Consider the following 14794-nt stretch of genomic DNA (forward strand, 5'->3'; position numbering starts at 1 on the left):
TGTAGCAGGTCCGAGCGCATCTGTGCTCGTCCGTGTAGTGCGAGATCAAGGTGTGGCAAGAGGGAGGATCTAGATATTGCTCATCTAAGTTATATCATACTTTCTTGGCTTTCCTGCATTGCTGTTGACATAGAACTCATGAAAAGAGAGCTTTACTCACCCCCTATATTGCCGGTTTTTCAGGTGGAAATAATCTTCAGTTAGGGTCTTCGGAGGCACCCTGTCTGGGAATAATACCGGTGATATACCTCCTGTCTACCTACTTACGTTCAAGACGGTTGCAGTATATTCATATTTGCGAAGGGTGCTACCCTAAAATAGTTGAAGGCTGGCAACAGCCCGCGGATCGACGCATGGAAAGACTAACTCGGAAGTTTACTCATCGTTACACCGAAGTCTTAAGTCATGATGCAGTCGTACGGACGACTGACAACGATCTAATGATGATTCTTTGTTACCTAACGACAAGAAGAAACAGGACTGCGTGCACTCAGACATGTTAGCTAGCGGGAATTGACAAAAATAGTAAAGAACTAGGCCTCAAGCAACCCGACCTTCAGGGGCATCTTCGGCTTAATGCGCTCTCTGCCCACAGTGGGATACCGAATGCCGGCCATATTCCAAACAATCGGCTTGTCCGTCAACTCGAAGGTGAATTTCGGTAGCAGAGCCGACAAAACGACTCTGCGGAAAGGGACTCGTCAATCCTCATATGCATGAGAGGGGCGGGCAATACTCACTCATCTCCATTTCGGAGAACTTGAAGTTACTATTGAATATGTTGACTCAACACAACAGTAGTCAGTGCGTTTGCCAGCGGAACTGCCAATCGCACAGTAGTCAAAGTGAGAGGAGTATCTTGGAGGTCTCCGCATGTCGCTGAGAGCACGAATGAGAGTGCGGCCAATTCTGCCTGCGCTACCGGAATATGGAGGCTACGAGCGCATCCAGTGTATATTACAACCGGTGCCGCTTGGAAGGTGCTTGATGGTATTCACAAAGCCAGGACTTTCGGTCCATGGACGAGAGGCACGGAATTCTACCAATGAAGGCGGAGTTCCGCTGAACAGCCGTAGCGTACTGCTCCGGTGTCGCGGTGTTACGGAGAGCTCGGTAAGGGGTTTTCCCTGGGTGACGACGATGGCATGGACATTAATTCGCGATAATGCCACCATGCACGCATCAGATGAAGAAGACAAATTCTCGGTGCCCGTGTATACCACGGGTCCGAAGAGTCAGCACGCCATCGGCTGTCCATTCATCCGAAAATACGAGTATGTTGAATCTGCGTACTGTGAGTAGAAACAACACCGTTCGCTCGGCTTTGATATACTGGATCACTCACTCCACGTTCTGACACCCGCATTGCGGGTCTAGCAACGATGAAGAGCGATGACGAGATGTATATGCACATGTCCGCAGGGGGGAAACTTGCTATTAATACACTTGGACGTTGCCCTTTCCTCGAGGCGTTCCGGACACGGCGCAGGCGCTTCTCTCGGATGGTCAAGTCATCGTGCTAGCGTCGCCCATAGCGCTCGGATGCTCCTCTTTAGCTCGGGGTCAGATATGACCGCTGTGCCATCAGCGAACGAAGGAGAGTGAGCCGGGACGTATACGGTGTGACGATGTTGAGACGCGCATTGTGCTCGCGTGCGTCGTCGCGTCGCTAATGACTCCGGAAACGTTGTAAGGGAAACAAGACGATGTTTGATGCGGGTAGCGCATACGAGGGTCAGATGTAGAAAGAAGTCTGACTGGGGTCTTGCACCTATCAATGAGCTACCACTCAAGCCACCATTCGGTGGTGGTGGCGGTGGTGGATTATGCGAGGGGAGCCTCACACATTTCTATTTTCTCGGTCGACCAAAAATCGTCATAATTCACTCGCACCTCCGCCTAAAAGGAGCTAGTTCACTTCTTCCTCGCGACGACGACGAGAGTCTGATACGGATACTCGAATACGCCCGCCTTCCGATCGAGCCAGACCAAGCCGTCGGCGCGGTCGAGAATGGCATTGATGTCACGGACGACGGCCGCCTTGTCGTGTTCGGGGAGGATGGCGATGAAGCTGTGGCTCTGGGCGCGGTCGAGGACTAGCGCGCGGGTGCCGGAGAGCGCGTAGGACCAGGTGCGCTCTAGGGGCGGCGCAAAGAGGGCGGTGTAGGAGGGGGTGGCGAAGATGGCGCGCCAGAGGCCGAGGCGGAACTGGGGGGCGCCCTGCCCGTGACGCTCGATGCGCTCGCGCAGCTGAGCGACCCACCCTGCGCCGTCCCTGCGCGTCAGGTGGGGGTTCGGTGATTCGGGCAAGGGCGTGGAGAGAGGCGCGCGGTGGGGTGGGAATGGGGATAAGGCATCAGTGAGTAGGAAGTGAAGGCGGGAAGGACGGACCTGTTCTCGAGGTTCCAGATAAAGGCGAGAGTGCCGGTGGGCTTGAGGATGCGGGCGAACTCGGCGGAAGCCTTATCATAGTCCGGGCACCAGTGGAAGGCCTGCGAAGGTTGGGACGGTAAGGCAAAAGGGGAAAGGAAGTGCGAACGTGGACGCAAAGAAGCGCAGCAGCAGTGAAAGCAGAGTAAGTGCGAGAGAAACCCGGGTAAGCGCGCGCATATACACGAAGAGCGGGGGAGGCATGCACCTGGGCGATGACGACAAGGTCGGCCCAACCGTCGCCGACGCCTGTGGAGTCGAAGGTGCCGTCGGCGACGGAGACGCGGGGGTCGCGGACGGACTTTGCGAAGACGTCGCGCATGCCCTCGGAGGGCTCGATGGCGCGGAACTGGTTCACAGATTGGGACCAGTCGGGATGTGCGAGGAGCGCGCGGGTGAAGATGCCAGTGCCTGCACCAATCCTGGTGGAGCTGAGTGATCAGGGAAGCTATGGGGCAGATACACTCACTCGACAATGTTGAGTGGGGCAGAGGCGGGGAGGGTATTGCCAATGTGGGAGAGGGCGGCAGCCTGGTACGAGGGCCGAGCACTAACGACGCGCAATGAGAACAGGGAAGTGAGGACTGGGAGCAACTGACCGATCGTAGAGCTCATTCGTTCCCGTCCCGAAGCCGGCCTTGGCGACGCTGTGCACCAAGTGCTCAGCCATGAACACACTTTAAAGGAGGTGGGGGACGCGGCAGAAAATAGACCGGTCGTGTTACAGCTCAGTCCATTTATATGGTGCGCGCCAATTAGACGCCGCCACTTTTCGACAGTGGCCAATTTGACCATGATGGATGCCATAGAAAGGTTTTGAGAAGGTAACCGCGACCTTCTATCTCCGTCCTCCGGGACACTTGTACTAGAGACTGAGTATTAACGTCGGCATTCGCGAGTGCTAAGGAGGGCGCGCTGAGCAAGCGTGGGCGAGCGCGACGGTGGATCGTCCGCTTTCGTCCCGTACACTCTTCTCGCTCTATGGCGCTCCTCCCCATCCTTTCCTCCCTGTTCCCGTCTTCTGCCGTTGTCCTGGCACTTCCAGCCTTCCAATGTTTCGTTAGCTCTCTCCAGGCCCGCGCTCTGGGGCCTTGCCAAGGAATCCGAGAGGACGAATGGGGCCTGTACAGAGTCTCAACATCCACAAAAAGAAAAAATAACTACATACCTGCGTCGCATTCCTCTTCAGGTCCACGTAAACATGGCGAACATGGTGTCGCCGAGGGCTTACATACATGGCAACCACATGTCACTGAAGGTTCGGCACTGCGAAATGGACGGGTCGCCCGCATAGCAGGTACGGGGAGGCAGAAGTCGACATCCGCCGACCAGACGGGCATATACGACATGCATGGGGAAGTAGAACGTTGTCATCCGCCGACCAGACAGGGCCTCATTCACGTCAGACATGGGAACGGTCGACATCCGCGAGCTAAACGGGCATCCACACTGGTTCATGGGGAAACGGGGACTGTCCAGACGGGCATCCACGACGGGACATAGGGATGCAGAAGTCGACATCCACCGACCAGACGAGCATCCACAAAATGCATGGGGAAGCAGAACGTTGTCATCCGCCGACCAGACGGGCATCCACGTTAGGCATGGGGGCGGTTGTCACCCGCGAGCCAAACGGGCATCGTCGCCTGGAAGCTGGCTGCGAATCTACAACGGTTCTGGGACAAGGCCGGCATCTACTATCGTGGACAAGGAGGAAGGAGCGCGTGCATCGTTACGACATCATTGGTGTACCATGTACATTAGGCCGAGCACGGCGGCCGTCGGAGCGATGCATATGCTGTAGGATGGCACGACGTGTCGATCGCGTGCGCTGTGGTGTCTTGATTGAAATTTGGTGTCTGTGTATTGCTTGCAACAGAGAGATATGTATCGAAGCTCAGAAGGACAGAAAAGAGACGACAAGCTGAGCTGGAGACTAGAGAGGCTGAAAGGCACGTGCTCCTCAGAAAGAAGGCACGTGATCCAACTCACGCAGTCCTCGCACAAATTTGAAAGACCAAACTATACTACTGCTGCACTCTTCCGCATCTTCTGGCCGTTCCATGATTCATCAACCTCCTCGTCCACAGTTTGTGATATTATAATATCTCCGAGCCGTGCTGTTACAGTCCACAGCGTTCATCTAGTCAGGTCTCTCTGCACCGCAATTCTTTGGACCACAGCGCTCTTCTCGCGCACCACTTTTTTGGCGAAGGTCAAAGGAAAGAGCTACGATACTGGCGGTGTTGGTGCGTTACTCGCTGCTCTCACTGATGCCCCGCCAGAGATCCAGCGGTCTGAGCGCAGCCCAGCGTACACGATACTGTCTCCATGTCTGTGTGCTTGGACCGGCGCGCGGTGGGCGTCGCAGAATATCTTTGGACGTGCAGATCGAACGGGCGTCATGGCCCACCTTGTGTCGTACATGCACATTGTACGTGTCGCGCGCGGTTCCAACTTCTGCGCAACTGCAGCCAGGGTCCCACCTCTCCGCCTATGCACCGCAGGTGAGCGCCTCTGGTACGTGGTCTGTTGTCCCTTATTCGTGTTCACAGCTCACCACCTGCCCGTAGCCTCGGACAGTACTTGGCTCGATATGGGGATCTCTGCAATCGGCGATCACTCGTCTTTTATCCGCTCTGCTTGTTACCAGCCTGAACATCCTTTTCTGTTCAGAGCATGCTCACTATCTCTTTAACTGTGGCAGACGCGTCCTGGCCAGGCCAGCGTCATTTCTCGGACCGCCAGCCCTTCACCAAACGCTCTTCTGTGGCTCCCAGCATCTTCAAGCCATTAGACGCGCCATCTTCGCGGATCTAAAGCGCGTGATCGGTGCTCGATCGCATCTCGGATCCACGTTCTTCGTTCGGTCGTAGAGTTCATGCTCGACGACAATCTACCGCATGGAGAACGTATCCCCGCAAGATTAGCACAAGGGCCGTATCCCCGCAAGATTAGCACAAATGCAGGGGGTAGAGATACCGCAGCACGATCGAAGTTCGCTAGACAACTGACGCGAAGCCCGTCGCGCCCCACGTGCCCGCTGTGGTGGACAGTTGCAGCTACATACGCACGCACAACCGGTCGAGGGATCCAGCCTGCGGGAACGCGCAATCGAGGTTTGCAGGAAACACCACTCGTACAGTGCTAGATGCGATTTCCGAGGAAGCACTGCTTGTCAGACACCCCATCACGTGTTGCTCTCGCTCTTCGCTATCGTCATCAAGACCCAGTGGAATGCAATAATCGCATTCCAGACACGCGGTCTGACTTCCAAGGCCCCCCTCAGCATCAGTCACAACCATGGTAGAGCTCTTTTTTTTTTGCCGTAAATTCCGACCGCGAGGCATAGAACTCACGAAAACAGGGCTTTACTCACCTCCGATATTGCCAGTTTCGTACTTGGCTGGAAATAATTTTCAGTCAAGGACTTCGGAGCCCCCCCGATCTGTATCATCTTCTTTCCCTCCTGTCGCTGTCGCACTTGTCCACACTGATAACCTTGTGTTAGCAGGGCATCCATCCTGAACGTCAAATTTGCGAGTCGCCCTATGGAGACTTGCACTGGTGCAACAATCTAGCGTGCCTGCCTTCAAGACCGTTAAAAAAGCAGACAGAAAAGTTCGGAAGTTTCCTCGTCGCTCCACAGAATAAGCCATGACGTATCATGCGAGCGACTGACAATCGTCTGACGAGAATTCTCGGTTCCTGACCACACTAGGGGAAGCTCGTGCGCGGAGGGATATTGGCTAATGCGAAATGACGAAAGTAACTGCGAACCAGGTCTCAAGTACCCGACATCTTCTTGAACAACCTGACTTTGAGCGGCATCTCCACCTTAATGCTCTCCTTACTCACGGTAGGACACCGGACGCCAGCCGTGTTCCATACGATCGGCTTCTCGGTCTACTCGATGGTGAATTTCGGCAGCAGAACTGATAAAACGACCTCTGCAGACGAGGACTTGTCAATTATCTTAGGCGGGAGCACGGCACGCAATACGCACTCATCTCCATTTCGGAGAACTTGAAGCCACTATTAAATATATTGACTCAACGCAAACGTTCAGTACTCAGTGCGTTTGAGGACTCACACCCTTTGCCGTCGCCCAAAAACGTCATGTTGAAGGGGGGGGGGGGGGGTTCAGTCACGTGCACAATTCTCTGTTGAGGTGTCCACTCACAGGTTCGAGAAGGCGCCAGGAATGCGCGTCTCAGTCACAGCGTTGGGGAAAGATGTGTGTCATCGCTCGGGCTTCCACTCGAGCGCATCCTTGCCCCAGAGCATCTTGCTGAGGTTGGAACCATGCATGACACCGACGAAAATTCTGGTGCCCTTGGGGATGGGTACCTCGCTCATCATCTCGCCGTTGATGCCTCGGATCGGCTCGGATAGTGGCAAGACCATGTTTTGCCTCACTCTGTGAGACTTATGAGAGATGTAGTGATAACAAATAAATGTTCCACGTACAGGCGGCACAGCATCCCGAGAGGTATCTTTGTACGGCGTGGCATCAGAAGCATTCGGTGTTGAAGGAGACCCGACTTACACTCGCAGCGTCCCCCGACAGACGGCATCAAGATAAGGGAGCTGCACCAACTATAGACAATATCGCATGATTAAGCAACAGTCAATTCCCGACTAATGACGTCTGAGCCCAACTAAACGTACCGGATGATCTCCGACGCCTCTTCATAGACATATTGGTCCTTTACGATGATGCTGTGTAAAAGCCTTGGGGTCATATACACAAAGTATAGGGTTCTAGCCGCATTTTTTTTGTTAGTCGTGCTCCCACCTACACCCAAGAATCCTTTTGAGGTTCACGACGGGGCCATAATTCTGTGCCACGTCGACGTGAAAATCCCAACTGTGTCGGTCCATAAATTTGGAAATATTGCCTTGTCCAAGAGTGAGTTAATACCATTCGCAACATCGATGGGGACACACCTGTCTAGAAGGGTTTGGCAGGAGGGCTCAGCAGATTCTGGAGATTAGGCAATAGACCATCGTAAGTAATTGCGCCAGAAAGCTCATAAGGCTCCACATATCGAGGCGACATTGATTATAACAGTAATCGTGACGAGCGCTGTGGCAACTTGGTCTGGTCTTCAGACTATGGTGTGACAATTGTAGGTGGCAATTCATGCATTAGTATGCCCCCACTTCGCATCATCATACAAAATTTGCAGGATGATTGACCACACGGCAAGATTGACCAAGAGACATTAGCCAAGGGCATGAAAAGAAGGTATGATGAGACCGCAAAACAAGGTGTGATGAGGCAGAGGCATCTCGTAAATTAAGGACGAGCGTATCAGAGATAGAAATCGATGTGTGTGAATCAGACGTCGAGTCCTGCGGTCTGTGGGTACGCTGAGTGTGAATGATAGATAGATAATCTGTAAACGGAGCACACCATACGGAGGTGCATCCGACGTAGCACCTCCCTGTTATGTTCAATACTAGAGTGTCAACAGTCGCCTGTGATAGAACGTGCGGCCTGGATGTAGGTACAGGCGTCATCAAGCCTGCTGGCCCTGCATGACATTGGTGGTAGATTGATATGCGCAGAAACGAAGGCAAGTGCATGCGACGATGCTTTACCGTGCCAAATGACAGATGTGCACGTATTGAAGGTAAGTAGTATGCGGCATTCAGAGCACGCGGTGGCGCAAGGTCGCGGGCAATGTGCTCGTCCAAATTTGGCAGGTATTCTGATCGTCGTTTGCACGCTTGCCCGTGCCACTTCCTGACATCCTAGCGATCGAGGGGTCCCGGACATGTGAGACGGGCGTACACCAGCACAGCGGGACTCGTCTGGCTGTACTCTTGAGAATACATGGGTTGTTGTCCGCGGTGCTTGTTATAAGTGTACTATTGTCATGATATGAACCAGATTGATGATGTACATGCGGCCGCCCCTGGTGGGGAAACGACGCTTCACCGCGATGCAGAAAGCACAATCGATGAGAAGGCTGTTTATTCGAGATCGGAATTGAACCTTGGTGTCATAAAGTGGGTATGGAAAGGTTTTAGCAGAATAACGCGGAGTCTCAGCGATGCAGCAGTGGAGGCCGTAGACCGAAGACCACTTTTCCTGGAGGCCAGCAGATCTCCGAGAAAGTGCACGTTCAATCAATTCCACGATGTCTAGTTCAAAGTCATCACAAGTCAACAATATCGTACATGGCGAAACATAGCTCTGGATCAAGCATCGGACTCCTTGAACAGCCCCACTTTCAGCGGCATCTCCGCCTTGAGGCTCTCTGCGCCTATAGTGGGATAGCGGACTCCAGCCAAGTTCCACACAATTGGCTTCTCGGTTATGTCGAAGGTAAACGATGGTAAGAGGACGGACAAGACAACCTCTACAATGGCAGGCTTGTCAGTTCTGTTCCGCTGTGAGATAGTAGAATACTCACTCATTTCCATCTCTGAGAACTTGAAGCCACTGCGAAGAATTGGTTCAGATGCTTTTAATTACTGTTCCGGCACCACTTACATGCACGCTCTTCCGCCGCCCATAAACGTCATCCTGCACAGAAACCTTGTTAGCTCGCATTTCGTCGTATTACAATGGATCACAGCTCACAAGTTTGAATACACTCCCGGGATATGAGCATCGGTCAGAGCAGTGGAAAGCGGCGACAGCCAGCGCTCAGGCTTCCACTCGAGAGCATCCTCGCCCCAGAGTGCTTTGCTCAAGTTCGACCCCATGACGCCAACGAAGATTCTGGTGCCCTTCGGGACGGGGACCTCATTAATCATCTCTCCGTTGACGCCTCTGATGGGCGCAGACAGGGGGAGGATCATATCCTTGTTGGCTCTGCGAAACGACTCGTGAGTGTCCGCCAAGAGCACACGGAGTGACAGAGTTAACATACTTTCGCTCTATGATGGGGGCCGCTGGATGACTTCGCTAGCGTGAGCTACGATTAGGTTTAATCATGACTGCTGCGACTTACACCCGCAAGGTCTCCCGGCAGATGGCGTCCAAGTAGGGCAGCTGCATCAGCGCGTCGTAAGACAGCTCGCCGCCGTTGCGTGCCTCAATGATCTCAGTGCGCAATTTATCCTGGACATCTGGGCGCAGCGCCATATATTGCAAGATCTGCGCGAGGGTATTGGAGGTGGTGTCCATCGCCGCGAAGGTGAGTATCCTGCAGAACATTCCTTCGTTCAGATTAGGCAGCACCGTAGCAGTACAACGACAACAAAAAATCTGTACTCACGCCATCTGTCCCAATAGCTGATCCTCCGGGAGCTTGTCCTCCTCCGACTTGGCCGCCATATTCGCCTTGACTGGGTAACGTGTCAGCGATTAGGTTCTCAGAACGAGAACAACATACTCAGGACGCTCATAATGTCCCTGCCTTCTCCGATCTGGTGCATGACCGCTTCGTCGCCTTGGAGCAGAGCCGCCTTCTTCGCGTCGAAAATCTCTCGCGATCTCTTCTCCAGCGTGTCCACGGCGGACTTGATCCGCTGTACGCGCCTGTTCGGAATCAGCCCGACAAGACGCCTGCGGAGAGACGCTGGCCCCAGCTGCATAAGGTACGGCAAAGCATAACGAACAAGACCCAATGAAAACGTGACAGGGCTGCGTGGACCGATTCCGGTGAATTTGGAAGCGTCAGACAGGATCAAGTATGTCCTAGAAACATCGCGGCACTTACAAAATAGTTTTCAACGCGTCTCCAAATTCGTCCGAAGCATCCTCGATGAGAGGATCGAACGAATATCCAAGCCCGCCCTGCCCGACTAGCTCGAGCGCAGTGCGGCCCATCCACCCCAAGATGTCAAGCTCCCCCGGACCATTAGCGACACGCGACGCAATTGCGATTTGCAGCTGAAGTAAGTGAGCAAGTGAGCGCAGATGGGCACAACGGGGATGTTGGCGATATTGTAGAAGATGGGGAGCATGTAGCGCATGTGGGCGACGGAGAAGGCCGGGTTCAGAATCTTCCTCTGTTTACGATGAACATCGCCTGTCTGCCATTCAGCCACGCGAAATACACCTGAAGGTCAGCTCGTTCACAAACCTAGCGTTGCCAGCAAACCTGGACCGAAGAGAAGGTGATTGAACCTGAGCGAATAATCAATATCTGACTCGAATTATGTGACGGAGATAATTGTATGTACTGGAGGGTCGAACGAGGTTCTTCGTAAAAGTATTGGTCCTTGACAACAATGTTATGCAGCGCCTTCGGATCGTAAACATACAGTGTCGGTTCCTGAAAACACGGAATGTGTGTCAGTAAACGAAGCCCGTGAAGTCAGCGACCGCTGTGCCCACGCCAAGAAAACCCTTCAAGTTGACGACACGCCCATAGTTTCGTGCCACGTCGAGGTGGAAGTCCCAACCATGACGGTTCACGAAGGGCCCAATGTTTCCTGGCAAATCAGGCATATTAATGATTGAGGTAGTTGACAGCAGCAGTAGAACTCACCTGTCCAGAAAGACTGGGATGGCGGCCCCGGAAGATTATTGAAGGGTGATTTCATGACGAAGTGCCGCAGCACTTTACGCCACGATATCCAGATAACTGCACATATGAGGACGCTTTGCAGCACAGAAGTGAACATGATGAGGTGAGGTGCGCCGCACACAGCAAGGCAGAAATTGAATGGTGGGTGTCGACCGTAAAAGCATTCTCTGTAGCTTATATATGCCTCCTCTGCATGTACAAGAATGACAGAGCACGGCAAAACGGGCAATGAGCTTTGAGTCAAGGTTCCCAAAGGAGACATGATGAGACAGAGCGCACATCATTAAAGCAAGCACGGGTGTCGAGGACCTCTGTGGCATCAGAGATAGAAGACGGTCGATATGAATGAAACGGGCAGAGAAGACGTCGCGTACGGGGAACGTAAGGCCTTCGACCTCGAGAAGTGAACAGATATCCTTGAGAGTGGAGCATACTGGCCTGACACCACTCGGAGGACAGAATGAATTCTGCACGTATTCATGAAGCATCCAGTCTGCATAACTGATGTTCCAACTTTCCAACTGTAGGCGTGGCTCCCTAGCCAGCTTTGGTCTGTAGGAGGACTCATCGAGAAGAATACGACAGACACAGCGAATCAGCCTCTTGTTGTGAAATAACGACGACAGGTAGCCGTCGTTCTGCGACAGGAGAAGTGCGGAAATGGAAGTTCGTTGTGGTGCCAGACGCGCAGTCCGGTCACCCCTAGACAAAGCATGTTGACAAAGGTTGACAAAGTGGTGGACTGAGTCAGGGAGGTGTTCTCATTCTGCCCGGTGAGTACTTCTGCCTGTGTCAGTAGCACTGACAAAGATATGCCAGCAATAATGAGAGCGGTTTTCAAGATACCCTGGGTGGGAAGAACGCATAGAAGAAGGAACGGACTTGGTGAAAAAAGACGGTCAATGATAGTAATCCTTGGGACGATGATTGTACTGCGAGCTCCCATTGGCCCAGCGCGTAGTTTTGGTAGCTTTGCGCAGCTCCGATTGGATGATCTCCGCCCAAAGCCTGGCCTCGGACAATCTATCAATGGAGGTGGATTGTGGAGATGGAATTGTCTTTTTGAGAATGAACTGTCCCTTGCACTGCGCGCATGGGTGTACGGAGGTTTAACTGCAATACCCTGTTGTCAGAAAAACTCTTTGTCGAGTGCGCATCCAGAAGCTCAGAAAGATGCCTCTAAGACACTTCCCTTTCTGCTATCTGCCTGTTGCGGCTGTTGGTAAGCCACCATTGCCTGTCGTGAGAGCTCTCGATGGCTGCCTATCGGCCGAAGTCGTTTTCCGCTTTCTGTACTCTTTCTTCAGCGGGGGACTGGTATTACTTATACAAATAGCTTTATAACAAGCTGTGAAAAATACTCGCCGAGAAAGTGCGAAGAGCACACTGGGAGAACTCTGCGATTTGTTGGCATTGTACAGATGACACGTTCGGCTGGGTCTAGGCCGTCGACGCGACGCGCCTTGTCACGCTCGCGACATGTCACGACGGACCCCACCGGCGCACGATCCAGACGGCTGGCTCTGAGGTTGATCGATTGATCGCGCATCCGATCGATGACTCCGCTGCCGCAAAGCCACCAAATTTTGGACGACCACGCGCCTATGCTCGATGGCGCGAAGTCAAGTACTTCCTCGTTTGAAGCGCATAGGGCCCACAGAAGGAGTGAGCGTCAAATTTTCATTAGCTATCTTAGCTGACCGAGACATCGACGCAAGATTACTGGTTCACTGGGACCTGCGCATGCGTCTCTCGCCTCGTACGTTGCCGCCATCGCTCTTTCGGGGGAGGTATACAGTACAAAACACCGCGTCAGCCGGACGTGATTTTCTGCGCGGCCGTGACTTCGTCCTTCACGTCCACGGGGAGGAAATGCTTTGATCAAATTTTGCATTCATCACAAGATTGTTCCAGTTCCGAAGCCCTGGACTAAAGGAACATCGGCAATACGTGGTTGAAGATGCCTTGAATAGCGCAGTCGACGACGAGTTCGACGATGAAAAATGGGGGCCGGTGAATCTGGTGATCGTAATATCAGAAAAATGATGAGTAGTTGCGAGTGACAGCGTAAACAATAAGCGAAGAAAACGAGGACGAAGGGCGCACGAGTGTCACGCGAATTGATACAGCTGAGGGCGGACGAGTAACCTGAAAAAGACTCCAAAGAGTCATTGGCAGAGAGAATGCATGAAGTGGACCACGTACCGGAGTCACCGAGGTTGACGGTCGTCTCTATCCAAAGCGCGCGCCGATCCCATGCATAGCCGGCGAGATTATCAGATGATTGCGTCCGAGCATTGGAGGGATGGGAGGGAAGGATGAGCGCAGAGGAGAGTAGAAGAAAATGATAGACGCAGGTGAAACCTGCGTAAAGGGTTAACATGTAAGATGCAAAAGAGACTCATCCGTATTGCGAGAGAGACTCCTCGGCCATTGCAAGCGGGAAGAGCCCTTATCAACGAACATGAGGCATTCACCCACTACACATGAACCAAATACTGCAGGTATGGACACGACTATGCATGAGGTGAGGCGCTCCAAGGATTTACCCGTTCCTGTGTGTTCTGATGAGCAGGTCCAAATATACGTTGCGACACTGAACGTACGCCTGTTCAATCACACCTGCGGGACTTCGATCACAGCGCCAGAGGTGAGAAGATGACAGATACAGCTCGCGTCCCAACACCGTCCATTGGCCAACCGAATGGCAGTGCTATGTAGGTGCGTATATTTCAGAAGGGAGCAAAAACCCTGCCTCGAGGTGTGCGAGAGGGGCACCAACATCCGAAGCAGTATTGTCGGAAGCAGAAAGGAACAGACAGAATTTCATGCAGCATGCATCGGCGTCTGGCACATACGCTCTCACCTAAGGTTCTCCTCTGCTATACGGTGACTGAGCACAACAAGTTTTGGACCAAGTTGCTGTCTTCCGAACTTCAACGCGTCTTGTCACGCGTCACTCTCACGACACGTCACTACCGTGACCACCCTAGTCGTCTTCAAGTTATCACAATCATCGGGTGGGAAGTCGATTGCTGTCTACATCTCTCTGGAAACATTACAGCAGAAACGACATTTCACATTACACGAATTACAGGCGCGATGGAAAACCAAGTCAAAAAACAAGGAAATTCGGCGCACGTTGGTTTCCCCGCCAGCGACCAGCACAGGCGGGTACTTATCCCGAGGGCCACGAAAAGGCCTGCACCAGGACAGACGAGCGAAATCGCAAGTCGGCCCGTACCTCGGGACGCACCTTATAATGTGTCCTCGACCTAACTCCCGCTCCATCCCATCCGTGCGTCGTCTGCTTCCTATCGTCGAGTCGTTCGATCGGCCTTTTTTCCATTTCTTCTTCGTCATATGCCTCTACTGCTCTCGTTTGTTTCATCGTCCTGTTCACCCGTCGTTCTGCTTGATACCGGTGTCGGCGCCCTCTTCTTCGTCGTGTACCGCTGCTGCTCTCGTTTGTTTTTTATCTCCTCCGTCGTATGCCTCTTCGCCAGCCAGGGCACCGGTGCTGGTGTCTTGATCTTGAATACGTCTTGAGGCTGATGCCCAGGGCCAGAGTGTTCAGATCATTGCAATTGTCGATGTGGTCGCGCTTAATCGTGTTCGCGTATTTGGCGAGGGGCTTACTGGCACTCACTTACACATGTCGATTGTCTTGATTATTCGATCATTCTCGTGCTTGAGTTCACTCTCTTAATACAATGGCCTATGTGCCAGTCAGCACATCGAGTATTTGGAGAAGCTAGTAGACACACCTCAATTCTGTCGTGGCCCCGGTTGTCATTCAAGACAGCATGTTCGGAAATAGATAACATGATTGTCAGTCGCAGTCGACGGTATACCAAGAAGGGCATACCTTA

At 53.0% G+C, this 14794-nt stretch overlaps 4 protein-coding genes across 4 annotated transcripts; all 4 read right to left on the reverse strand.

The window, feature by feature from the left end:
- Positions 1-1914: 1914 nt before the first annotated feature.
- SCP_0804930 (S-adenosyl-L-methionine-dependent methyltransferase) lies at positions 1915-3100 on the reverse strand (the record flags this gene model as incomplete). The annotated part of the gene is made up of 5 exons (XM_027761081.1): positions 1915-2275; positions 2392-2492; positions 2639-2852; positions 2900-2980; positions 3030-3100. The coding sequence occupies 5 exons, from the start codon at positions 3098-3100 to the stop codon at positions 1915-1917; spliced, it is 828 nt and encodes a 275-aa protein (XP_027616882.1).
- Positions 3101-6672: 3572 nt separating this feature from the next.
- SCP_0804940 (hypothetical protein) lies at positions 6673-6914 on the reverse strand (the record flags this gene model as incomplete). The annotated part of the gene is made up of 2 exons (XM_027761082.1): positions 6673-6850; positions 6901-6914. The coding sequence occupies 2 exons, from the start codon at positions 6912-6914 to the stop codon at positions 6673-6675; spliced, it is 192 nt and encodes a 63-aa protein (XP_027616883.1).
- Positions 6915-8640: 1726 nt separating this feature from the next.
- On the reverse strand, positions 8641-11019 carry SCP_0804950 (Docosahexaenoic acid omega-hydroxylase CYP4F3; the record flags this gene model as incomplete). The annotated part of the gene is made up of 14 exons (XM_027761083.1): positions 8641-8801; positions 8856-8884; positions 8936-8968; positions 9026-9259; positions 9318-9347; positions 9399-9593; positions 9666-9735; positions 9783-10033; positions 10110-10282; positions 10318-10421; positions 10476-10519; positions 10576-10667; positions 10730-10827; positions 10884-11019. 14 exons carry the CDS (start codon positions 11017-11019, stop codon positions 8641-8643), a joined length of 1650 nt encoding a protein of 549 aa, XP_027616884.1.
- A 1832-nt stretch (positions 11020-12851) lies between these two features.
- SCP_0804960 (hypothetical protein) lies at positions 12852-13305 on the reverse strand (the record flags this gene model as incomplete). The annotated part of the gene is made up of 3 exons (XM_027761084.1): positions 12852-12941; positions 13012-13070; positions 13128-13305. The coding sequence occupies 3 exons, from the start codon at positions 13303-13305 to the stop codon at positions 12852-12854; spliced, it is 327 nt and encodes a 108-aa protein (XP_027616885.1).
- Positions 13306-14794: the final 1489 nt, after the last annotated feature.

This window comes from Sparassis crispa, assembly GCF_003851025.1.
Source record: "Sparassis crispa DNA, contig_000007F, whole genome shotgun sequence".
Lineage (NCBI taxonomy): Eukaryota > Fungi > Basidiomycota > Agaricomycetes > Polyporales > Sparassidaceae > Sparassis > Sparassis crispa.